The 24,480-nt window shown below is 39.7% G+C and overlaps 2 protein-coding genes and 1 long non-coding RNA gene across 16 annotated transcripts in view; 2 read left to right on the top strand and 1 right to left on the bottom strand.

The window, feature by feature from the left end:
- dlgap4a (discs, large (Drosophila) homolog-associated protein 4a) overlaps window positions 1-8,823 on the top strand; it is a 75,502-nt gene extending 66,679 nt beyond the window's left edge. For 5 of the 9 annotated variants that reach the window (XM_034877863.1, XM_034877868.1, XM_034877867.1 and 2 more), the window contains 7 exons: window positions 1,935-2,359; window positions 2,484-2,581; window positions 3,542-3,574; window positions 3,691-4,127; window positions 5,181-5,272; window positions 5,745-5,897; window positions 6,257-8,823. In XM_034877863.1, the coding sequence (XP_034733754.1) occupies window positions 1,935-2,359; window positions 2,484-2,581; window positions 3,542-3,574; window positions 3,691-4,127; window positions 5,181-5,272; window positions 5,745-5,897; window positions 6,257-6,481 (1,463 nt within the window). In that variant the 3' untranslated portion in view covers window positions 6,482-8,823. The remainder of the gene's footprint in view (window positions 1-1,934; window positions 2,360-2,483; window positions 2,582-3,541; window positions 3,575-3,690; window positions 4,128-5,180; window positions 5,273-5,744; window positions 5,898-6,256) is intronic. The other 4 variants (XM_034877865.1, XM_034877862.1, XM_034877866.1 and 1 more) reach the window with 3 other exon arrangements.
- LOC117948293 lies at window positions 249-18,491 on the bottom strand. The gene is made up of 3 exons (XR_004657409.1): window positions 18,406-18,491; window positions 10,028-10,032; window positions 249-259 (listed from the first exon to the last, which is right to left on the bottom strand). It is a non-coding gene; the product is annotated as an uncharacterized LOC117948293 (long non-coding RNA).
- LOC117948289 (6-phosphofructo-2-kinase/fructose-2,6-bisphosphatase 2-like) lies at window positions 10,614-24,015 on the top strand. Of its 6 annotated transcripts, none has more exons than XM_034877875.1 (18): window positions 10,614-10,923; window positions 11,828-12,009; window positions 13,024-13,149; window positions 13,627-13,723; window positions 13,979-14,045; window positions 14,136-14,210; window positions 14,299-14,355; window positions 14,569-14,693; window positions 15,304-15,511; window positions 15,795-15,941; window positions 16,026-16,130; window positions 16,294-16,423; window positions 18,827-18,889; window positions 18,975-19,039; window positions 19,670-19,729; window positions 20,617-20,817; window positions 23,137-23,206; window positions 23,299-24,015. In XM_034877875.1, exons 2-17 carry the CDS (start codon window positions 11,919-11,921, stop codon window positions 23,188-23,190), a joined length of 1,671 nt encoding a protein of 556 aa, XP_034733766.1. In that variant the 5' UTR covers window positions 10,614-10,923; window positions 11,828-11,918; the 3' UTR covers window positions 23,191-23,206; window positions 23,299-24,015. The 6 variants fall into 6 exon arrangements, with proteins under 6 accessions (XP_034733766.1, XP_034733765.1, XP_034733769.1 ...); XM_034877874.1 differs by having other exon boundaries at window positions 20,617-20,826; XM_034877878.1 differs by lacking the exon at window positions 19,670-19,729.
- Window positions 24,016-24,480: the final 465 nt, after the last annotated feature.

The raw sequence follows: 24,480 nt of genomic DNA, 5'->3' as shown, positions 1-24,480 counted from the left end.
TGTGTGTCAGCGAAGGCTGTAATTGGTTAGAAGTATTTGTCTACTGTTTTTTTTTTCCCAACTCTTTTAGTCCATATGTTGCCAGCTGTTTAAATAGCATCCACACAAAACCGACTCAACATCCTCTCTGAACTCTTGATTGCTTTCTCATGTTGTTGTACAACCACCACAACCCTGCAGTCAGACTGATGACAGAAAAAGAGGCACCAGTCCACTTCCTTATCCCTGAGTCAGATTTTCTTTGGCCTTATTTCAGTTTCTGTTGAAAGAGTGTGTGAATGTAGCAAGGTTCATATGTCTGTCAGCATCCAAATGTCACACTTAATGTGTGTTAAGTAGTCTACCATTTAATGGCTCTACTCTGATTTAAAGTAATACAGTGCAATTGTTAGTGAATAATTTCAATAAAAGTAAAAGCAGTGTTTTATATTGTATACCATCTGTTGACCATCAACATGATAGTTAAGTTTATTTTACTAATGGATGGTGTGAATTAAACCTCTGAAAGGTTGCAGATGTATAGAGACATGGTGCATTTCACATCATTCATAACATTAAGAACATTTAAGATGAATTTGTGCACTTTATTTAAACGCAAATAAGTTGTAAACACAACACTGACATATGATCACCTCTTTATATCGATATGGGAAACCGCTGCTTATTTACACATCCAGCAGTTACGGAGCTGTTTCTGTCCATCTGGCCAACGCAAGTCCAATATTCATTCTTTTAGCTCTATTTTTTTCTATCTCTAACTCCTGAAGGAAATAGCTGTCTGTTTAGCAGCTAAATGCTAGTTTCTACCTGTGACTGTCTAATATTTGGAGCTGTGCAGGTAGTGTACACTAGGGCTGGGCTATACATCAATATTGTCACGATATATGAGGCTGGTTATCATCTTTAATTTTGGATATCCTAATATGACACAAGTGTTGTCTTTTCCTGTCTTAAAAGGCTTTACAGTAAAGGGATTTTTTGAACTTAGCAGAATGTTCTAGCTGTTCTATGTTTTGCCTTTACCCACTTAGTCATAAAGTGGGTAAATATATACTATATAATACTGGTGATTATTTATCAAACATACAATTTCATTGTGTAAATATTTTGTGAAAAGCATCATTCAATTTTATTTATATAGCGCTAAATCACAACAACAGTTATCTCATTGCGCTTTTCATAAAAGAGCAGGTCCAGACCGTACTCTTTGATGTTATTTACAGATTTATCAATTGTCAGCTATTTAATATCGTTGCAATATTTAAAAAATAACAGCATGGCAGGCATGAATGTTGGCAAAATTGCCTAAACACACTAGGACTTTAGAACTGAATTATTACTAGGAGGACTATGTAGAGATGGGATGTTTTCAAAGATTTAGATATCCATATACATCCACTAAAACATGTCACGCACGGCCAGTGTGTGTGAATGGGAAAAAAACAAAACAATGTTTTGGTTTTTAATGTTAATGTTCCATCTTGGTGTTATAAAATGCAACAGGTAAGCACAAACGGGACTTTTTTTTTGGTTCCACAGTTCCTGAAACAGTTTGGTCTAATAGGACTAGGGTCAGAGAGGGCACAGCTGTCCTGTCTGATAGTCCCCAGAGCAAAAGGACTGTGAAGGTGTGGCATGTAAAGGAAGATCCCCAGAGACAGACTAACGTCAATGGAACACAACCACCAGCAGGTTAACAGGAAACGCATAGGTAGCTTCAAGCCTGAAAGAGTCAGCAATAAGGGCAAAGTGCAAAGTGTTTTTCAGATAGGCCATGTTTATGGTTTTGTGTTTTTGCGCTTTATAGGCACCAGCTGGATTATGTCTAGTAGCACAGCTTTTATCTTACTTTGGCTTTCTTTCTGAAGTCTTATGTGACAATGAGCAGATTCCTTATTCTAAGCTCTCTGTTTTCTTTCTTCTTCTTCCGTCAGCAGTCAGCAATAGGAAGGCTCCTCCTCCTGTCCCACCCCGCACCATATCCAAACCCCTCATCTCAGTGACGCTGCAGAGCAGCACAGAGTCGGCCCAAGACATATACCTTGATCAGCAGGACCGCGCCAGTGAGGCCAACAGCCAGTCAGGACGCAGCAACTCCTCTGACAGTCTCTGTAGCATCCGCACGGGCAGCCTGGCTAAGGGGGTCCGACCTCCACCAGTCCCTGTCCCTGCTGCAACCCCTGCCCCCGCTGCAGGCTCTGTTCATCCTGTTCCAGCTCCTCGTGACCTCCCTCCCACCACCGCCACTACCAGCACTTCCACATCTACCCAGTCCCAAAATGACACCCTGAGCTTTGGTTTCACCCTAGAGCAGCCCCCCACAGCAACCAAGAGGAAACTGTCCTCCATTGGAATTCAGGTAAGAATTGTCTACTTCTATGGAGAGTTGTCCTTTATCTGTTGTACAATGATCCTGGGAGGGAACTAAAGCCACATTCACAATTGTATTTGACCGGTTTTCTGTTGCCCATGATTTGTTTTAGGTGGATTGCATTCTGCCAGTCTTAAAAGAAGAACCTCTACCCCTGACAGCACCCCTTAAATTTCAGTCAATTGGAGTTCAAGTGGAGAACGGCAGGCCGTAAGTCTACATTCATCATCATTTGATCAAACAGTGAATATTAGCAGCAAGTGATCATCACAGCATGCTGGGATGTACTCGATATTAGAAGACAGGATATCAACCTATAGATATGTTAACATTGCTCTTAATGAGTGCATTGAGATATAATAGGTTGGTGACTTCACATGGCAGCTTTATAATTATTATTCTCTATTCCTCCATTTTTCTACACATCTTGCTGAGCATGTGCCTAGTGCTATGGGTTAAACCCAACCACTGTTATACTTCTATACTTATACTTACTTATATCAATGTACATTTCCGAAATTTTGATATACTTTGCATTTAAATCAGAAAATGATTTTGGTACCTTGTGGAGTTTTTGACTAGTTGTGCGATAAAGGATGTGACATGATTTAAAATGCTAAGTAAATTTGCTTTTGCAAATGGTTTTAAAAAATAAATAAAAGGCATTCACATAACACATCGGAGGAGGACACACACAGTGCATTTTGGACAAGAACACTGAACTTAAACATTATTTGTTCAAGCTCCACAGGCCCTAGACCTACAGTCTGTCTGAATGCACTGTAGATGGTCTGCTCCTGTTTTTTTCTAAATAACTTCACACAATCACATTGTCATTCTTTCTTTTGCCCGTTAGGCTGGTGTATGCAGTCTGTGCAGCCCTGTTGCTAGGGTCATTCTCCAGTCAGCTTGGTAGCAGCCAAAGGGTTTATGTCCTTTTACTCTTGTTTTGACTCTAGTGAGATGAAAATGCAGCATTTAAACTTTCCAGTGCCCTGTTTCTTCCCTAAAGGAAATTTATATGACAGCCTACTTGCTTTTCTCCTTGTTATCTCTGACGCAACAGTCTACTAGGCTTTTATGTTGTATACCTGAATTGTTGCTAATTCCCTCCCGCTTACCATCCTCGATACCGTGTATTTTCTGACTCTTTGTGCCCCCTCTCAATAGATGGTACGGCACCATCAGCTGCCATAATGTCCTGTGAGTTAAGCTCACTGACAGGCAACTGTTACTGTGAAAATGTTTGACACATCACTTCATTGTCGCTATTTATTTAACTGTCAGTCAGAAGCTGATGTTTATGTATGTCTCTGCAGTCTCAGCCGGGATAACAGCATGGCCTCCAGACAGAATACAGAGACTGAGCCTCAGGGGTCCCAGGATGCCGCACTCACAGAAAATGACACAGCCAACTGCGCCAACAGTCAAACAGGGAATGCCAGTGCAGCTCGCAGAAAGGACAAAGCCATGGAACAGCCGTCCCTTAAACACACCTCAGCCCTATCCAGGATATCCACCTCACCCCCGGAGACGCTGGACCCAGCTTTAGACCCCTCCTCTCTTCCACCGCCAGATCCTAGCCTGGAGACCGGAAACTGCAGCATGCAAGGAGATGCTGTTCAACCCAGTACGCCAGCTTGCCTCCGAGACGGGAACTGGTTTCTTAAGCTGCTGCAGGCGGAAACGGGCCGCATGGAGGGCTGGTGTCAACAGATGGAGCAGGAGACCAAAGACAACAATCTGTCAGAGGAGGGTAAGTGATAGAATTGCATGTAATACATGACCCTTTCATTTACCAGACCATTTGCCAGATCACAAATCTGATCTATTTGGTTGTCCCGGGCTACATGCAAATTCGGGTCGGCCTTACTCCAGTTCAGAGAGAGGTGGTAGACCTGCCAAAATGGGTCTTAGTGTAAATAGGGGCTTATTGTTCTCATACTGATTTTAGATATGTAGTCTTTAAAGTCAAGTGCCCTATTCTTGACAAAGTAATTAAGGTGTATTTATAAAGAACCTTTCTAGATCTGACGTCTCAAAGTGTACAGGGAAGAGCTCGTCAAGTCAGTAACATGAAGATTTTAAATGATGTCCCTGTTAGTGAGGCCCACAGACGGGATCAGGCCTCGTCCATGTTGACAACTAGATGACGCACAACACAGTCATTACTGCCATCGACTCGCCGTAACGCTGCTCATTGGAAGCGGGGTGCTTTGTTTAAGCTGTAACAGAGCAACTGCAGTCATTTCATTTTTTTTATCTCCCAGAATACCACCCAGGCTTTAAGGAAGATCTATCTCTGCAGTGTCTTTGAAATATAAATGAGCAAGGAGCAGACTAGATGTAGTGTCTCCATCCGATGATCATTCTTTCTGCTCTCTGTGGACATGAATTATGTATTTCCATTTACGTTTGATTATTTAAGGCGAAAAATAGCTGCATAAAAAGTAATTTGTTATCCTCCCTAAGATTGGGTTAATATATTCTAAAGAAAATCGTTTACTGTCAGAATGTCAATTGGTAAATGTTAACCTAGATATTTCATTATTTGACAACAGGGGTAAACTCTACATAGTCCCCTACTCCTATGTCTCGGCCTAGCTCTCAAACCCTTTAAATACTGTCTCACAGTATATAAAGGGCTCCCAAGTACAAAAAGGACTTTTGTCTGTACTTTTGATCTCAAAGTAGCTGCCTTATTACTTCCTTTTTTCAGCGTTATGTATTTTTTTTTCTTTACACTCAAAATGTTTTTATTATCTCTCCACAACCTGTTGATGATTTCTCATATTCTTCTCCTTTGAAGTGTTAGGGACAATCCGCAGTGCAGTAGGCAGTGCCCAGCTCCTCATGACAAAGAAGTTTGAGCAGTTCAGAGGGCTCTGTAAAGAGAACTTGGTGAGTGGCTTAATTACATCATAACTAATCTAAAGAATCTCTCTTGATGTACTACCCTCCTTTCTTACTTAATGTGGTTTTTAAAGCCTCTCAAACTTGTACTGGCCCAGTTTTTGTTCTTCTTTCTCCTGCCAACATCATTTGTCCTGCACACACTAACAAATAGTCTTCCCATTACATTACTTCTAGAGAAGGAATGGCAAAAATGAAACCCTTTTATCTAGAGGATCTATCTAGTCAGATTTACTCTGATTTTTTGGTCACTTGACGCTGTTCCTTCTTGACAGATTTTCTCTGTTACAATCGTGTTAGAATGTAATCACCTCCTGAAAGTTTTTCTCTTCATGCATTTGCTTGAAGGGACGCTGCCCAGGACGTCATTGTGTGGGGGAGGAATGTGATTAAATCTCTCTGGTTTTAACTGAAGCCATTCATCCAACACTTCTCTATACTGTTTGGTTTTCCTCTGTAGAACGTAAACGCCAACCCACGACCAACAGCGCAGGACCTCGCTGGGTTCTGGGATCTGCTACAACTCTCAATAGAAGACATCAGCATGAAGTTTGATGAGCTCTTCCAATTGAAGGCTAACAACTGGCAACTTCCTGAGAAATCAGAGAAGAAGGTGACGTTTGGTGCTACACAGTTTTCAATTTACTAAAGTTTTTTCTTTTTCTTTTGAGATACAGAGCTGTTACTCAAGTAGAGTTGTTTCACTTAGTGTGTGGGTGTGTGTGTGTGTGTGTGTGTGTGTGTGTGTGTGTGAGTGAGTGAGTGAGTGAGATTAAGATGAATGCCAGCAGTGTAGAGCACTTTGAGTGGTCGCTAAGACTAGAAAGGCACTATATTTAAATGCAGTCCATTTACCAATTAAATGCTTCCTGGTTTACAAATGAGAGTTAGTCAACACTGCTGGAGGTTGTGTTTTCAGCTCGCAACACCTTGTGCCTTATTCCTTTTCCCTTCTTGACATGATTTCCTCAGGATGAAAACAAGCCGCTTCCATCATCTGTGCCAAAGAAGCAGACTAAGCCCAAGCTGTCAGCAGGGAAGGACAGGAGTGTGGACTCGGCTGTAGACAAACAGCGGCAAGAAGCCAGGAAGCGTTTGATGGCAGCGAAGCGCGCTGCTTCAGTACGACAGAACTCCGCCACGGAAAGCGCCGACAGCATCGAAATCTACGTCCCCGAGGCCCAGACCCGCCTCTGAGAGTGAACCAGCACCGATCATCGAGGAAAATCCTGACTCCCTTCAGACATTCATTGACACAAACACACAGACAGATCCGAGACACACCGACGTACAACGGATGCACACAGGCCGATCCCTCATAGCAACACAGCTGATGGCAGGAGAAACGTGGGGGTCACAGGGCAACCAAACAATCCAGAATAATGCAGATCATCACCCTGCTGCCATGGGACAGAAATAACCTTGACATATGTTTAATATTATTGTTATTATTGACATTATAATAATTATTCTCTCCTAAAGTATATTCAGGACTGTCTTAAATGTGCAAGTATCTTGGATAAGGACATCCTGTACCTTGTGAGCTGAAGAATCTTGGTATCCCAGAAGTTTTTTCTCTTAAAACTCCCTTCACTGCTGAGTCTACCAGAAAGTTGTGGCTGCCTGGTTTACAAGCTGAACTACCACACTCACGCAGACACACACCAGACACACACACACACACACACACATTCTCACACACACACACTCAGGACACACATGCAGGTGAACTCACTGTCCACAGAGTCTTCCTCTTCTCTATTTGTATTAGGCTACCACTCGTTGGGTGTGGTGTGAGTACGCTTTACTGTGTACGAATGATAAGATGGTGTAAATCTTCTAAGAGGTTTAAAAATGCAGAGAACCAGAGGAAGGCAGTAGCATATATATTATAAATATCACACTATTACAATGTTCATTTTGTAAATGTTGTATACCAGATTATTTGTTAGAAAGAGGTCATTGTTCAGTACCGAGGTAGTTTTTTTCATAGATCGAGTACATGTACCATCATGATATATTAGCACTTGATGCAATCGTTGACCCCCACCTCGCTCTCTTCCTCTCCTTTTCACAAACGCGCACTACACAGTCTGTCTGTGAATACCCATTTTTAAAGTCTTACATTTGTTTTTGTGAACGGATGTGAGGAATGACTGTCCTGCCAGTGAGCTGCCGGGGAATGTATGAACTTGGATGCATTTACAGCTCATGTTGACTTGATCATTGCACTTTCCATTCACCTCAGATCAAGTTTGCTCACCTTTGTTTGCCTAATCATTCAGACTTTCACTGCATCCTCATGCGATGTAGGGGACCAAGACATTCACCACTTAAAATGGCATTCCCATTCAACAAGGCTACGTGTGGTAGGGTCAGGGTTTACTTGCCACCGGGAAGGATATAGAATAGCATAGCAATAATAAAGCGTATTAGAGCGAGCAATGCAGTAGGTACCCAGTCTTAAATTATTTAATTCACCATTTTCAATATGACTTTCTTAGCATGAAGGATGAATGTTTTTTTCTTTTCTTTTATGAACTCACTGCCCTTGAAATGACTAAAATCTCAGGTTGAACTCAAACTCAACAGTAAAAACCACTATGAATGGATTATTATGTAACCACAAATTGACTGGCTGAATGCTTCAGCGCAAATGACCAATATTTTAAAACCAGACCTACTTGGTGTTCCTCATAAAAAAAAAATATATATACTGTTTGGTGCAGTGAAGTACAGGCTTAGTTTGGCTGCTTAAATTGGCTCCTTCGCTGCCCTTTCTAGCTGCTTGAACTCCCACCCGTTTGTTGATAATGAACTGTGGTACATTTTTTAATTTAAATTTGAATGTCATTTGACAAGTTTTGTGACTTTCATCTGAAATGAGGTCGACCTTAACATGTCTCGACTTTTAATAATCAATGGTGCTGCGAGGGTCTTATTGTGCCAAGAAGATGGCAATGATCAACATTTTGGTGTCATTGGCTAAAGCTTTTATTTAAAGTGAATTTTTATTTTAATTTTATTTAATCTGCTCATGAATTCTGACGTCTGTGTGCACATTCTCAGCCAAGTTTGTTTGTTTCCATCTGCTCACTCCAGATACGCTATGCCTTGTCTGACTCAACTCTTGACACTTTGAGTATGGGACTGGAATATTTTCCACATCATTCTAGTTTTCTCAGATGGAAATACAAGTACCAAAGGGTACATGAGTGGAATTGGGCATAGCCGATACCCATGCACAAGTGTAGGTTGACTCACTAGTTATTTTATCTTTTTTAGTAAGAGCTGGCTCTCCCCCTACTGGTCAGTCCTTGCGTAACACTCCAGACATCTTGTTCTGCTCCATTTTGAATCTTTTTTTTTTCTTTTTTTTTGCTAACCTCACACGAGAAATGATGTTGAACTGGGAATGCTGACACAACACCAAGTTGTTGATTTTCTTATTCTATTGTTTGTATTACATCAACAATGGGCATGTGCATTTCATTGTCCAAAGAAATCATTAAACATCCCTTTGCTACATGTCCTAGTCATCATTCTTGCTGTCTTTTTTATTATTAAACCCATCCATAATATAAATGGTAATATTAGCTTCAAAGTTAATATTACACAAATAAATCATAAGCATTAGACTAGACCTTTTATTGTTACTGTGTAATCTCTAAAAGCATGGCCTTCTTACATATAAAAATATACAAAGATTCTTGCCGGTGAATTTTCAGGACTCCTTTAAATAGGTCTTGCAAATGATCTGAAACTATTCAATCTGTGTAAGGCATTCAGGGTATGTGCAGTACGTAAGAGTTTATAACTGACAAATGGTGGAAAGTCCTCTCCTTTTTCACATAATTTGAGAGCTGGATCCCTTTATTTGCCTGCATACTGAACTTTAAGAGAGCATGACCTGATCAGGGACCTTCAGACAGTTTGTTTACCACTATTTCCTGAGTTCCAAAGGGCTACAAAATGGACAAACGATGACCTGAAGGTGCAACTCTGGAGATTAAGTGGATGTGCTATTCAACCACCATGTGGACGACGCAATATTCTCCAGTTGAGTGATTTCTGCGATTAATCTTCGAATATCTTTGGGGTACAGACTGAGTCGTTGTGTTTGGTGGTGCACAGAAACACTATAATTATAAGCCCATTCTGACTACAGTAGGCTACCCACCTTCACGGCCGTCTCTCTCTTGGCATCCGTCCTCTCAGAGATCCAGCTAGGAAAACGAGCAAAAACAATGTTGTACCAGATTATTTGGTATTGACGAACATTATTTTACAAAATAAGCACATATCTTACAGACAAAGGGTTGTTTAATGTTCTGGTGTATTAGTTAGACACTGTGAGGCTAGTTTCTTTTTGAGAGAATAAAAGAATTGTGACTGCAATGAGTTACGTGGCATATTTTCTGTATGAAATAACCTGTAGAATTAAAGAGGAGTGCCACTCAATTTTGGAATCCATGTATGTTTTTCCTCTGAAATGTGTTTAAACAAATTACCTCAATTCTACTAATTGCTGTTCTTAGATCTGGAGCGGAGAAACAGTGTCCAGAAAACCTGTCTTTGTGATCCCACAGTTGGTGTTTTTTGTGCTCAGTTGTTTTCATTGTTTTACAACTTAAAATAAAACAAGGGTCGACAAAATATTTGAATTTGGTCCACCTTAGTACACGGTCATTCAAATAATACTCTTCCTAGGTTTAACAGCAATATAAATACATATGCACAGACATGAACTGACCAAAAGCAAGCTTTGGTCTAACTTTGTGGCAAGATTTTGGGGAAGGCCCTTTCCTCTTTCCTTAAATGTCTAAGGTAAATAATGTGCTTTTTACTACACTGTATTTATCTAATAGCTATTGTCACTCATTGTACATTTTAGATTAACGTTTTACACTATAGTCAGTTTATAGACTATAATGCAACAATGTATAAAATTGCTTAAATGCATAAGAATCCAACAATATGTATATTATAATTAAAACACTCTGGATGATGCTATTTTACATATAGAGCTATTTTTATCTTTTAAACAACTTACATTTTGTTGTTATGTGTACATTACTTATTTTTCATGCAGGATTTTTACTTGTAATACAAGATCTCAGTAAAGATCTCCCATCACAGGCTGTAATGTGTCCAAACAAATCGAGGGTTACCCTAACAGGTGTTAAGTTTGCAAATAACACTACCGGTAGTTGGTGTTAATCAAAAGATGGTGGTTATCAAGGTTTTAATAAGGAAAGAACAACCGGATGCTTCTATGTTGACAGCGGTTGCCAGCGGTGATGGCGAAGACATACCCCCCACTTCTCTGCCTCTGATTGGTTTACCCTGCCTTTCTTACCCTAACCAATCTGATTACTCATGGCCAAACCTAACCAATCCAACCAACAAAGTCAACGAGTACTAGCCAATCAGAGACAGAGTGGGGTGGGTCATACCGCACCCGGCAAGGAGGAGCTTAAACATCCGGGAAGAAGGAGTCGGTGAAAACCTGTACTCTCCATGGTGAAAGCCAACCATATCTTACATAGCTAATATATTATACATCCATGAATAAAACGGATGTAAGGATTGTAATAAAGAAGATATAGTGAATATTACCCGGCACCTGCTGATTTGTGGTAAGTGTATACATTTGAGGATTTAATCTCCCACTTTGCTTGTTTTATTTTATTTTAAACGACATCCTTACGTCAAAGCAGAAGTGTCTAACTTTGCATGCTAGTTTAGCTAGCGTTACGTTACCAGGCAGCTCTGCTGTGTATGTGACAGGATGCCACAGTGATACAACGCATACTTAACTAGCTTGGTATTTGTGGTCATTACCCTAACCAAATAGCTATATCGTTCCTTGGATAGTATAAGGACAGGAGGGGAGGGTATATTTGGAAATCAGTGACGCTAATGGGCTAAGGTGCTAAAACTACAATGCCATATACTGTCAGTGTTTTAACACGTTAATTACACGTTGTTACACGTTAGCTACAACTTACTTGCAAAATATGCCTTTATTTCACTGGTTCAACAAGCTTCTCCATAAGTCATATTTGATGTTAAATCGAATTTTCTGTTTTGTACATTTGTTTAGACAAAATGACTAGACATGTGAACCTGCCAGCTTGGACTTTGGGAATTATGAGGGGCATTTCCCATGAATGACATCTATAAAAGGGTTAGGGTTAGGATTTTCTAACATGTCATGGCTCAAACAGCTGAGCCAACAGTTAAGCTGCAAAATAAATAATGATTGTTAATAATTGCGGCCCTAAAAACAAGTGAGCAAGCAATTCTTCACAGATGAAGAGATTACCTTGTATTGTCTGATCAACAAATTTAATAACTGACTAATGATTCAAGCACTGGTAGGTTCATTATGAGCTTAGTTAGCTTGTTTCTGTCATCCCTGTATGTCTTCAGCATCCCAAAACACATGACAGAATTATCAACTTACCTTGGATCAGTTGGCATTTGATGCCTCACCACTCAGTATTTTGACATGATACAACAAAGTCTTGTCCTCAACAGAGATGCTGACCTCATCTTGCCAGTGACCAGAACTCGCCGTCCCCATACTGGCCGAGACAGGAAGGCGGGACACAGATCAGACACACGTGACATGGCTGCCAGGCAGCAGAGACCTGCGGCCGCCTCAGACGGCTCAGCCGAGGCCAAAAGGCCGGACCTCAGGGCCAATGAGAAGAAATGCTGTGAGTTTGGTTTTTCCTGTGCCATTAAGGTGAAATGTTGACTCATATCTGAGGCACTAACCTATTCTATAGTAGTTATGTACTCCTTAACTATTACATTATTTCATATAATGCAGTAACAATGTGCTGCAAATTGTAAATCTGTTCTCCTGATTGCATTATCCTACTCTGTTGGCCACGAGTAAAGAAAAGTGATAAGGTTCCAGCAGGCACTGATTTCTTAAATGTTAACTTTAACACACCTTCTGTCATTATTTGTAAATGTAAACCGTGTCTGGGTGTATTCGTAAAGCTGGTACTACAACACACACAACACCCTTGAAGCACAGTAATACTGCAATGAGAAAGGTCAACATTAGAGTCAGCTGGTAAAAATGTCATTGAGCTTGACTTTGTTTTAATTTGACAGTCAGACTTTGAGGACTCTTTAATCAGGAAGGTGAAATGATTCCATCAATATGTGTGGAAAGCAATACCAGTCCTGTTGCAGATTCAAGTCTTGTCTTGCTGTGTCTTTGTTTTGACAGATTTGTTTCCCCTGAGCTCGGGATTGTTTTTTGAGCACACTGTAAAGAAAAGGGAGAAAGGAATTCTATAGAAATATTTTCCATTTCATGTCCCAGCCAACAAGGTTTCACTGGGTTAATAAACTGGGTTGCTAAGCAGCAGGTCTGTAAGAAACATTAAACAACAGTCGTGAGATGACAAGGGTATGAGGGAAATGTTCAACTAAACTGTAAGCAGCTAACAGGGGTGACATTGGATTATTTTACCACCCTCCCTCTCCTTACTTTCAGTAAATACTGTACGTGTGTGTATACAGTATGCATATAAGCCCTGTTATTACAACCATGAAGTTTAAAAGTAAGGGGACATTGTTAAACAATTAACAGTTTGTGAAGGAGATGTAGATCATAAAATATTGTTGCATGCTTAATAACTAAAATCTGTGTTTGTGTGTGTGTGTATGTGTGTGTGCGTGTGCGTGTGCATGTGCTTGTGTAAAAACTGCAGCTTGGGCCTCCTACATGACGAATTCTCCAACTGTGATAGTGATGATTGGGTTGCCCGCCAGAGGGAAAACCTACATTTCCAAGAAGCTGACACGCTACCTCAACTGGATTGGAGTGCCAACTAAGGGTTAGTACAGAAGCAATACATGTCAGCAATACATGTTTTTAGTTTTATGCGTAAACTCTGGGTCCATCCATGGGAAATGCAACCACTTAAAAAAAATAGTGCCTCAAAGTGACTGTAAAATGAAAGTATTATTATTTTTGGAGGGGACATTGCAGTGTGCCTCTGCAGGTAGCTTCAATCAGAGGTATTACCTTACTGAAAATCTTGTGCTTAAGGCCATTCTGTGTTAATTAATAGTTATATTTATGTCACCACTTCCTGTCAGCCGGCACTGTTTGTTTATGCTTTCACCCAAATGGAAGGCAGCCGAACTGGTTTGGCAGACTCAGTTGAGACGAAGGTCTCGACTCACTGATTGTTTTTACTGCTTTGCATGACTTTCTCTCTCTCTCTCTCTCTCTCTCTCTCTCTGTCTCTACCTCTCTCTCTCTTTCTCTCTCTCTATCTCTCTCTCTTTCTCTCCTGATTTCTTTACAGTATTTAACCTCGGAGTTTATAGGAGAGAAGCAGTGCAGTCATACAAGTCGTATGACTTCTTCAGACATGACAATAAAGAAGCAATGCAAATTAGAAAGTAAGAGAGTTTTTTTGTGTTTACCTCCTTTGGTGCAGTAGATTGACTCCTGTCCCTCATTTGTCCCTCTGCATGTGTTACATGGTTGTGATTACTACACCCAACAGAAACACTTGATCACTTTTTCAATGCAAATGCCTCCCTTGGTATTTGTTTAACAAATGGGGCTACGATTATTCCAGCACATAATGTCTTTTAAGATACATTTAAAAGCTAGTTTATTTCCTGACCAATTCTCTCCTGATGTTTCCACAGACAGTGTGCCCTGGTGGCACTGGAGGATGTCAAGGCCTATCTTGATGAGGAGGGAGGCCAGATCGCTGTAAGCACACACATATACCAAACAGTGCATCTGTTAACACTGTTAAAAGATATTTTTTGTCAGTTGATTTGTTCTTGTGTTGTCTGCCAGGTTTTTGATGCCACCAACACCACCAGAGAGAGGAGGGAACTCATCCTTAATTTTGCAAAGAATAACTCATACAAGGTCCGCATCACATGGATTCATTCATTATTAAAGCCCATATATTTTCACATGATTTCAGAATTTTCTAATGATTGACGTCTTTTGTCAGGTGTTTTTCGTTGAATCAATATGTGACGATCCAGATGTCATCGCTACAAATATCCTGGTAAATAATGCTCATAATAATAGTAATAATAAATTGAATTGATATAGTGCTTTTCATTAACTCAAAGCCGCTTTACAGGGCAGGAAGATAATAAAAACAATGTTAAACAAAACAAGATTCAGGCAATTTTAAGCTTAATTACAAGCACAGGTTTGTTGTTATATTGTAATATGTCATGGTGAATCATCTCTACAAATGTCTCTTTTTACAAAGGATGTGAAGGTGTCCAGCCCGGATTACCCTGAGAGGGACAGAGAAAGTGTCATGGAGGACTTTCTGAAGAGAATAGAATGTTATAAAGTGACATACCAACCTTTGGATCCGGACGAACATGACAAGTAAGAAGTAGTTTTATTAAGGCTTTACCCTAGTTGCTGGTGTTGGCCTTGTAGATTATGGGCTTTGTGTTGGCAGGCACATGTGCTTGCATAAACTGTTCAGCAGACTTATTTTTAATCTGGTTCCGGTTCTCTGCTATTTAATGGGTTTTGATTTATGTAACTGATATACGGTAAATCCTAAAGTAGTAGTAATTAATAGTCCAAAATTTAGGTCATGCGATTCCAGGAAAACTACTGATTCAGAGACTATCTGTTATTTGTTTGATGTCTTTATAAATTAACTGATATCTGTAGATTCAAAACCACATTATAAATGTTTTAATGCGTGTAATCAAAATTGAGTAACCTTCCCGAGAATAGTCACACATACTTTGTTTTGTTGATCTTTGTTTGAAGAGACGAGGGATATTTGTTGATCTTTTTGAGCCGTGTCGCTGGAAATCACACAGAATGTTCTGGAGCGTGTGAAAGCAGAAATATTAGGATGTTTAGACTACTCCAAAATTACAAGATATGCCTTCTCTATCCTTGAGTCACTCGTCAGTGTCTTCAGTTACTGTTTGTATTGACTCACTTTGCGTTGTCCTCTTTTTACTCTGACTCACAGCAACCTGTCCTTCATCCAGGTCATCAACGTCGGCTGTCGTTTCTTGGTCAACAGGGTGCAGGACTACATCCAAAGTAAAATAGTGTACTACCTCATGAACATCCACGTACACTCCCACTCCATCTACCTCTGTCGACACGGAGAGAGCCATTACAATGTGGAGGGACGCATCGGGGGAGACTCTGAACTGTCTGAGGGAGGGAAACAGGTGCTCCAACAAATGCCTCTCACTCTTACATTTATAAACTCAATAAAGATGGTAGCATCTCCAAAGCTCTTAAAGGAAGGGTTTGACATTTTGGGGAATGTTGTTTATACTATTTTTAGCATGAATCCAGTTAGATGGTGCAAATGAAATCCTGCTGCTACAAATCAACAGATTTCAGAGGCTACTATGGGAAGAATTACTGTGTACACGGTGTAACTTCTGTTTTGTGTTTAGGTGTCAATTCTATAGCATAAACATTTCTTTTATATGTTGTTTTCGTCAGTTTTCAGCAGCATTGAAGGGTTTTGTGGAAGAGCATCGTCTGTCAGACCTGAAAGTTTGGACGAGCCAGCTGAGACGCACCATTCAGACGGCAGAGGAGCTGGGAGTTCCCTACGAGCAGTGGAAGATCCTTAATGAAATAGATGCTGTATGTCCTCCGACGTATACCTAAAGAGACAGACACACACTGTGAGTGGCTGTGTTTGAGTGTTTTTATTACTTTGTGTTTCAGGGAGTGTGTGAAGAAATGTCCTATGAAATGATCAAGGAAACATACCCAGAGGAGTTTGCCATGAGGGACCAGGACAAGTACCATTACCGCTACCCTGGAGGAGAGGTAATAGCCTCCGCTTTCCCTTTTTATTGGACCTGATAGGTTAGGGTCTGCTATGCTTTTTGGCCATTGTGTTGCAGTTTTTTTCATAATACATTGGAAAACAATCTTCTACTAAATCAAACCGAACAAAACCAAATCTGATTGCATGTACCTCTGGCTCTAGTCCTACCAGGACCTGGTTCAGCGACTGGAGCCAGTCATCATGGAGCTGGAGCGACAGGGCAACGTGCTGGTCATCTGCCATCAGGCCGTCATGCGCTGTTTGCTCGCCTATTTCCTCGACAAGAGCGCAGGTTACATACACAAACAGAAACATGATCCATGTCTAGACAAAAGCCTCACAAAATACAGACATATACCGCTGAGCATATAATTTATCTAAAGCTTATATGATAATTTCACTTAAGTGAAACTTCTACAGTGCTTAAAGCAACACAAGAGAGCGTTCTCACTTTGGTCCCCCTACAGGTTGGAAGCAGAATTGTCCATTATATTACATTATGCAAGTATGATCTGTGAATGAACTTCACAATGTAATGGAATGGACAATTTTGCTTCCAACCTGTAGGGGGGCCAAAGCGGGAAAAGGTCTCTAGTGTTAGTTTAGTGAAGTAATTCAAGGCCATATTGTTCCCCTGAGTCAGTGTCGAACTAAACAGAATGTTTTTTGCTGAGGCTGTTGACGAGACTCTGGAGACATATTCAAAACCCACATGAAGGCCTATGTATTCAAAACCTTAATGAGACAGTGAAGCATCTGCGTTTATGATACAAAGCTAACTAAATACAACATGCTTCACTCCAGTCAGGAGAAAGACAGAAAAAGACAGAAAAAAAAGAAATTGGCAAAGTGTAGCCTCAGTGTTTGAGTGGTACTTCATAATGAACAAAACAGGTAAAAGGGCTCTAAGTTGTTGGTGAGAAGAACACATGCGACACCACAACATCTAGGCATTTTTGTGACCATGAGACTGTACTGTCGTGAGGAGAGGTGTTTGTATTTTGTAAAATTAAAATAAATAGCACAACTGCACAAGATACATCCATTGTGGAAATCCTAAAGTGCTCATATTATGGTAAATTTTAGGTTCATAACTGTATTTAGAAGTTGTATCTGAATTATAACGAGCATTCTAACGTGTGTTACAAAGTGACGCACGTTCGTCACGGAAGTAAAGGCTGGACTATAATAAAGCTTTTGGGAGCAGTTGGTAAGTCTCTTTTGGGGGGGGACTTTGGGCTTTTTAACATTGTACACCTTTAACGTGCATAAAGAAGATATATAACACAATAAAGGAAAAGGAAAAAGCATAATATGATCACTTTAGCTAACGTATGCACAGTACAGTAGCATCCTGCTAGTTACACAAACTTTGGTGTTTTTATGCTAATCAAACTGGTTGGTTGTAATTTGGTAGGCTTCATCTGCCATTAGTGGGTGTTGCATCACCCACCAGGTGGTGCCCTAAGCGTAGAGATTTACCAGTGGTTTGTTACAATGAATAGGATAAACATTATGTGATGGAGCAGAATTATGGCTGTAAATAATTTGGCAAAATTGGACAGAGGACAGAAAAGAAAACAATTTATTTTAGAAACAATGAATTGTAGTCCGACACACTGTCTTTTTTGATGCCACCACAAGAGGGTGCCAAAATGTGGAAATTTCAAAAGCAATATATGCAAATGTAACCGAAGCGTTCGGCTTGACCCAAACAAAGAACTATTACACTGAGTCTTTTTTATAGATTAATCAGACATCAAACTGCACAGTTGTGACTTGGGCAACATGAGCTACACATGATCAGATGAGGGAAAGAAGAGCTGTATTCAGCATTTTAAAGCAAGAAAATGACATTGATCAGGTATTAAATCATAACCTGAAACATACAGTGCCAGCAGCACTGTATGTCATAAGACTTTGTATGATGGGGTAACTCTGTGTAAAATTCTGTAGATGTTGCCAGATTTTGTTTTAGGACACTATATTTATAAATTTTTCCCAATTAAACAAAAGCAGTATTTACAGTACAAACAACAATAACAGAAAAAAGGAAAATGCAAAAAGATGATTTCAGACTCCCCATGTTGAGAGTCCGTTCATATGTTTTAATGACAGATGACAGAAGTCATATTACAGTGGACCTTAAGTATGGGAGTGTACCGCAAAGATTCAAGGATCAAGGCAAAAAAAACATGGTTAACAAACGGTGTCCTTCAGCATTCAAATTTTGAAAAAACAACAACATTATGGCGCTAAAAAGATGCAAAGTACAGATGATCGTATGATGGATTAAATAAAGCACATGTATAAATGTGTGGAAATAAGAAGAAAGTTAAAAAAGGACAAACCTTACTAATATACATATATATAACTGGTTGGTTAAAGTGGAAAATGCTGCTCAAATCCATCATTAGGTATGGGCAGATGGAGGGTTTCGTCAGTCAGCAGAGGAAGTGGTCACGGCTGTGGCATTTGTTTAAAGTCTCAACCACAGTTTGATGACTGCAGAAATGAAACAGTGTTTGTGCAGCTCCGCCTGGCGTTTCATCCCATTGCACCCCCGTATTGGACATGTAGAAGTGCAGTCATAATACAGCTTCATGTACTGTCCCAAACATTTGAGAAAAACTCATGCATGACTGGATATAAAAATAGCACGGAAAGTCTCACGGTTGTTCTTTTGTTTGTACAGATGATCTACCCTACTTGAAGTGTCCCCTGCACACTGTCCTAAAACTCACTCCTGTGGCTTATGGTAAGTCACTTCACTGTCCATAAGTCAATGAATGTCTTTATTTGTTGGGTTCTGACGTATTGCTTCTCCTGTCTCTCTGTTTTAGGTTGTAAAGTGGACATGTTTGACCTGAAGGTCCAGGCTGTCAACACTCACAGGGACAGGCCATTGGTAAGCTTGTGACCTTTTTATTATGTTCTTTCGCAAACATCCTGTGACTTTTCCTGAAGTTGTCAATGTCAACCAAGAGTTTATTGTAGGGCATGGTCCCAGCGCATGCAGCCTGTTGGATCCGTCACCCCTCCTACGCTGATGACTGGAAAAAACGCTCTAAACCACGGCTATATTTAAGACTTCAAACTCAAATAACACACTTCTGTTTCTTATTCCACATTTAGGAGCTAGATATATAGTCCTCTCTTCAGAGTCCTCATGATAGAGACATATGAATGCTCTTTGTGTTTAGAAGTCTCTTTTATAAGGGGCATATGGGCAGATTTTAATACCTTCATACAGAGCCAGGTTAGCAGTTTCCCCTGTTTCCAGTCTTTATGCTCTAAGCTTAGCTAACCAGCTGCCGGCTCCAGTTTTGTATTTAACGGACGGATATGAGATTTATCGATCCTCTCCAAGATTTGGCAAGAAAGTGAATACGAGTAATTTCCATTAAAAAAAGCTAGAACTAGATTTAATTACCTATTCACATATCAATGCCCCTTTCCCCTTCGTAGTGCTCATAAACAAAGAGACATGTGCTTATTTTGAAAGTGGTTTTGGCTGTTTTTATGCATTCTTTTATAGACAGGGAGAGATGCAACGAAGGTCTCCACTGGATTCGAACCACGGACACTGCGGTTCATGGTCAGTGTCTCGACCCCAAAGCTACGGGAGCAGTGCCCCCGTAGTTGCAGAATAACATGAAAAAAAACAACAACATAAAAACAAATGAAATCATGCCCCCAATGTAAATAAAGATAATTATAAAATGAACACTGCTTTATTATTAGAATTCCTATTCACTTCATCATATCCCCCTTGGCTTTCTCTAGGAGCCGTTACTTAGCTTTGACTGAAGGATGTGGGAGTTATGCACATTTTCAACACATCAGCCATTTTTACAAATACCAGTGTATGTGTGGATAAGTGGCATACTGTACTGGATGCATGGTTTTTGTGCATGTGCATCATTTTTACATCTGGCCCCTGGACTTTTCAAACTCCATTTTCCAACAGTAGACTTTAACTGAGCGACTGAATTTCTTAGAAGAAGAAGAAGAAGAAGAAGAAGAAGAAGACATACTTTATGGATCCCCCGATATAAAATACTGCACAGGAAGTCAGTGTTTAGTCAGGGAATCCAAATGACACATTCACTGCCTTTTTTCTTAATTTCCAAATGAGCCAGCTTCATATTTGTTTCCAGGTTGTAGATTGTGTACTAAATACTGCCCAGTGTGTACACCAAAAGTTCTAGACAGAGTGGGTGTTCACACATAAACACATTTATGGAGAAACCTCTTGTTAAATGGGGTGAGAGATATCCTGGCTGCTGAGACCGACATAACAATGGCTTTTAATATGTGTGACATGTTTGTCTTAGCGTTTTTTTTTCTTTCTTTGCCTTCTCACAGTCACTTACACGGGACACAGTGATTTCAGACCTTCAGTAGGAGAGGTTTGATTAGTAAAATATAATAAAAAGCATGTGTTAATCAGCCCACCTTGTCTGTCTGTTCTTCACCGACCAGAATAAAGTCAGCACAGATGCTGTGCCGCCAGCTTTCCTCCGACGGAACAGCTTCACTCCGTTGTCCAGCCAAGACCAGATCAAACGACCTCGTCTTTACAGCATGGGCAACCCCCCACAGGCACGCATGTCCCAGGCCCCCACTTTACCCAGCATGCAGTTCTCGGAGGTATCTGAGGGCGCAGAGCTGCTACAAAGCAAGGTCAATGCAGTGAGTATTACTGTACGTATACATTAGAAGTTTAACAATGTTGTAAGTATGGATGTAACGATCTGATACTAATACACCGACTCAAATAGCTTCTGTTGTATGTTTATACAACATATACGTACGTTATATACTGGAATATTGGATAGTATATAAGTGTGCAGTTGAAACGTTTATACCAATTTGTTTATGCATTTAAACGTTTTTTAAATTCTATTTTTAGTATAGCAGTGTAAATAACAAAACTTACATCAAAGCAATATCTGTGTCATTTTTTACTCTGCTGTCCATTTTTCATTTTCAAACATAAAGACAATGGGCACTTAATAGAGTTTGGGAGAGGTAAGGTGTACAGTGCGGAGTGTTTGCATAAAAAGAAGGGTGGTAAGGAGGGATTTAAGAATAGTAAATATTAAAAACCATACCATTGACAGAGAAAACAAAATCAAAGTCTTCGAACAACTTTACCATCCTTCTTCCAGGGGCCTTTGAAAAGTAAAACAAGTAATTTCTTTTTCTCCAGTGGATGTCAAATATACCAAATAAATACTCACCAGACCGTCTCGCAAGGACATCAGTATGGGGAGAACACCCGGGGTAAATCAATGTTTAGTATGCCGATGTTTTATGAAGCTCGGTCCAGAGAGGTCTAATGACCGGGACTCCCAGAGGGAGAGCGTATGTATCTCTCACATCAATATGCGCCTTCTTTTTCAGTGTTATAAATAATCGACTAAGACACTTCCAGCCAAACACCTTTCATATGTGGGATTGGTACATCTAACCCACTAAAAGTATACATATACATCAAGCCAGACCACGTATGATATAGTAAGATTACCCTCTTTTTTTTTTCACCTGTCTTTTTGTTTTTTGAGATTATTCTTTTGGGGCATTTCCCTTTATTTTTTTAGTGACAATGGATAGACCGCCCTTTTCCACCCGTCTTTAATGTATTTTGTTACATTTGTCGTTAAAAGTCTGTTTCATTTTTAATTAGTCAGTTATTTTTGTAACAATATGTCTGCAGCTATCTATACAAATCCATTTTTCAAGACCATTGTCCTTCCTCAGGCTCTTAAAGTATTTTTATTGTCCTCTTTCTGTAAGCAAATAAAATTGTCTTATTGCTTTTGAGATGCACATTTGAATCTATAATCCATTTTATTAGGGCGGAAACCAGGTTCATAGACACACCAGTGACTTATGATTTGTGGTGTCTACTCCTTCATTACCATATTCCAGATTTTCTTTCGGGCCTTAGCCTATGGCTAAAGATGTAAACCCTATGGGTTTACATCTCATCGTTAAGCCTTCATAACCATTTCCCATCTAGCCTCAAAGGTTTGGTTGCATTTATTAATTAAAGGTCTAATTAATGTAAATGTGCTGTATTTATATAGCGCTTTTCTAGTCTTAATGACTACTGAAAGCACTTTTACATCACACAGGAATCATTCACCATTCACACACATTGATACACTGTGGCCAAAGCTGCTGTACAAGGTGTCACCTAATCATCAGATAAACACACACACACACACACACACACACACTTACACTCAGATGGCACTCAGATGGCACAGCATCAGGGGCAACTTGGGGTTCAGTGTCTCACCCAAGGACATTTTGACATGGAACCGCAGGGCCAGGGATTGAACTACCATCCTTCCAATTAGCAGCCAACCGCTCCACCAATGAGCCATAGCCGCCCCAGACTGTGACTTCTTAAATAAGTTGCTGGTGCACAATTTAGTATTTTAATAATAAATAGCAATTCAGTAAATGCTAAATATTTTTTCCAACGTTAAGAAAGACTGATGTTGTCTCATATAGAAAAGAAGGATCCCAGTTGCTTCCACACAGTGAGGCATAAAATGTATTTATTTAACGCTGGTATCCAAAGCCCAGGCATCGGTACCAATATCGTGACTGACAAACTCTTATTGGTGCGTCCCTAGTCGTAAATCTAGGGAAAAGTTCGTAAATAATTAGGAAACTGTCTGAAGGCTGTAAATAGATAATTATGTGTGCCAAGACCGCAGAAATGGGAAAACTATGGAGAGAAGCAATTTCATGTTTTGCAGTAAATAGGAGTTTAGAACGAACAGACGTATCCTGGGTGTGATATTCGCCTGTGTTGCTGCTCGCAAAGTGACTTGTCTTGGGTAAAGGGAGTGTTTCTCGTTGGCTGGTGAGTTTAGATTTTAACATCAGCTAAAGTTCAGTCAGCGCCAGTCAAAACAATCGCCTCATTCCTCTGTGATTTGGTGTTTTTCTTAATGCCGTCTCCCTTTCCTTTGTACCCTGCAGGACTCTGTAAACTGTTTCAGTGCGTCAGACGCAGGCGAATGTGTTCGCAGTTGAAGAAGCACAGAAAGAGGTATTTTCAGCCTTTTCCTCTCGTCTATCATGCGGAACATCTGTACCCCTGACCTCAGATATCTCATCCATTTGTTTTGCCATTTCTCCCAGGCTTTTCTCCACATGGATGTATCACCAGTTCTGAGGACCAGCAGTTTAATCCCCAGCCGCTTCAGCCAGTACATTCTTAACCTCTGCATTACACACCTTATCTGTGTAACCCTATATTTGTTTATTCTTTGTTTTTGTTTGTTTGTTGAATAAGTTATTTGTGTGTCAGTGAGTGTGTGCACATACAGTACATACATGAACTCAAAAGCCTTCATATCTAGATTTATAGTTATGTGGCATTTTTTAGTAACTAAAACCCATCCATTAGTACCTAGCACACTCCACGTACTGTAATCTACAGTCATATTATGCTGCATTAGATATAGAACATGTCGATTATGAACTGTATATATAAATGCAAGTTACTATCTTTTAGTTTAAGTGTAAGAGAGTGCCTCTCTTAAAGCTTCATTTTTTTCTCTCCGATTTTGTTCTTTAAGTTACCTTTTTAAATCTTTGCATTCTGACAAGATGTAGTAATAATTTGATTTTGAAATATAATTTAAAGCATGTTAACCTTGCAGTGGGTAGACACAAGCTGTAAAAAGCACTGGAATGTTTTGTGAAGCCCTACAAAAAGGACATCAGCTACTGTGCTATTTTTTCCTCTGTGACAATGACTCTTAAATGATGCCTACATTACATGCATGTTTTGCCTTCTACTGAAATGACGGCGCTGTCTACTGTGATAATGTAAAGCTGATCACATTCAAACTCTAAAAAGGTGATTCAAATATTTCAAAATGCTCATGACTTTTAATGCATTTTAGTTTCTTCATAAAGAAAAGCAAATAGTGTACTCCTGAAACAACAAAGATACTGTTTGTTAAGTACCAGCTTCATAGTAACCAAATGCTTAGTATTCTTATGATTTTGAAATCAGCAATAAATCAATATTAGTGAAAAGTGCCTATAGTGGACTATAAGGTTGTGACAACGGTAATTTACAGTATTATTATATATTATAATCTGCGAAAGTATGTTTCACCTGAATTGAATGATTGGCAATATATTTGGATGTCTTCAAAATATCTTTATTGTTTTATTGAACATTTCATTCAATAAAGTTAATTTAAATGCATTTTTACATTGACTTCTGTTTTGTTTTTTACCAGAGTTCTTTTGAATATTTGACCTCAGGAAAACCATTTAGTTTGGCAAAGAAGTGTGTGTGTGTGTGTG

Source organism: Etheostoma cragini, chromosome 7 (genome assembly GCF_013103735.1).
Source record: "Etheostoma cragini isolate CJK2018 chromosome 7, CSU_Ecrag_1.0, whole genome shotgun sequence".
NCBI lineage: Eukaryota > Metazoa > Chordata > Actinopteri > Perciformes > Percidae > Etheostoma > Etheostoma cragini.
Note: the sequence above shows the minus strand (reverse complement) of the source record. Positions and strands in the feature narration are given on the sequence as shown.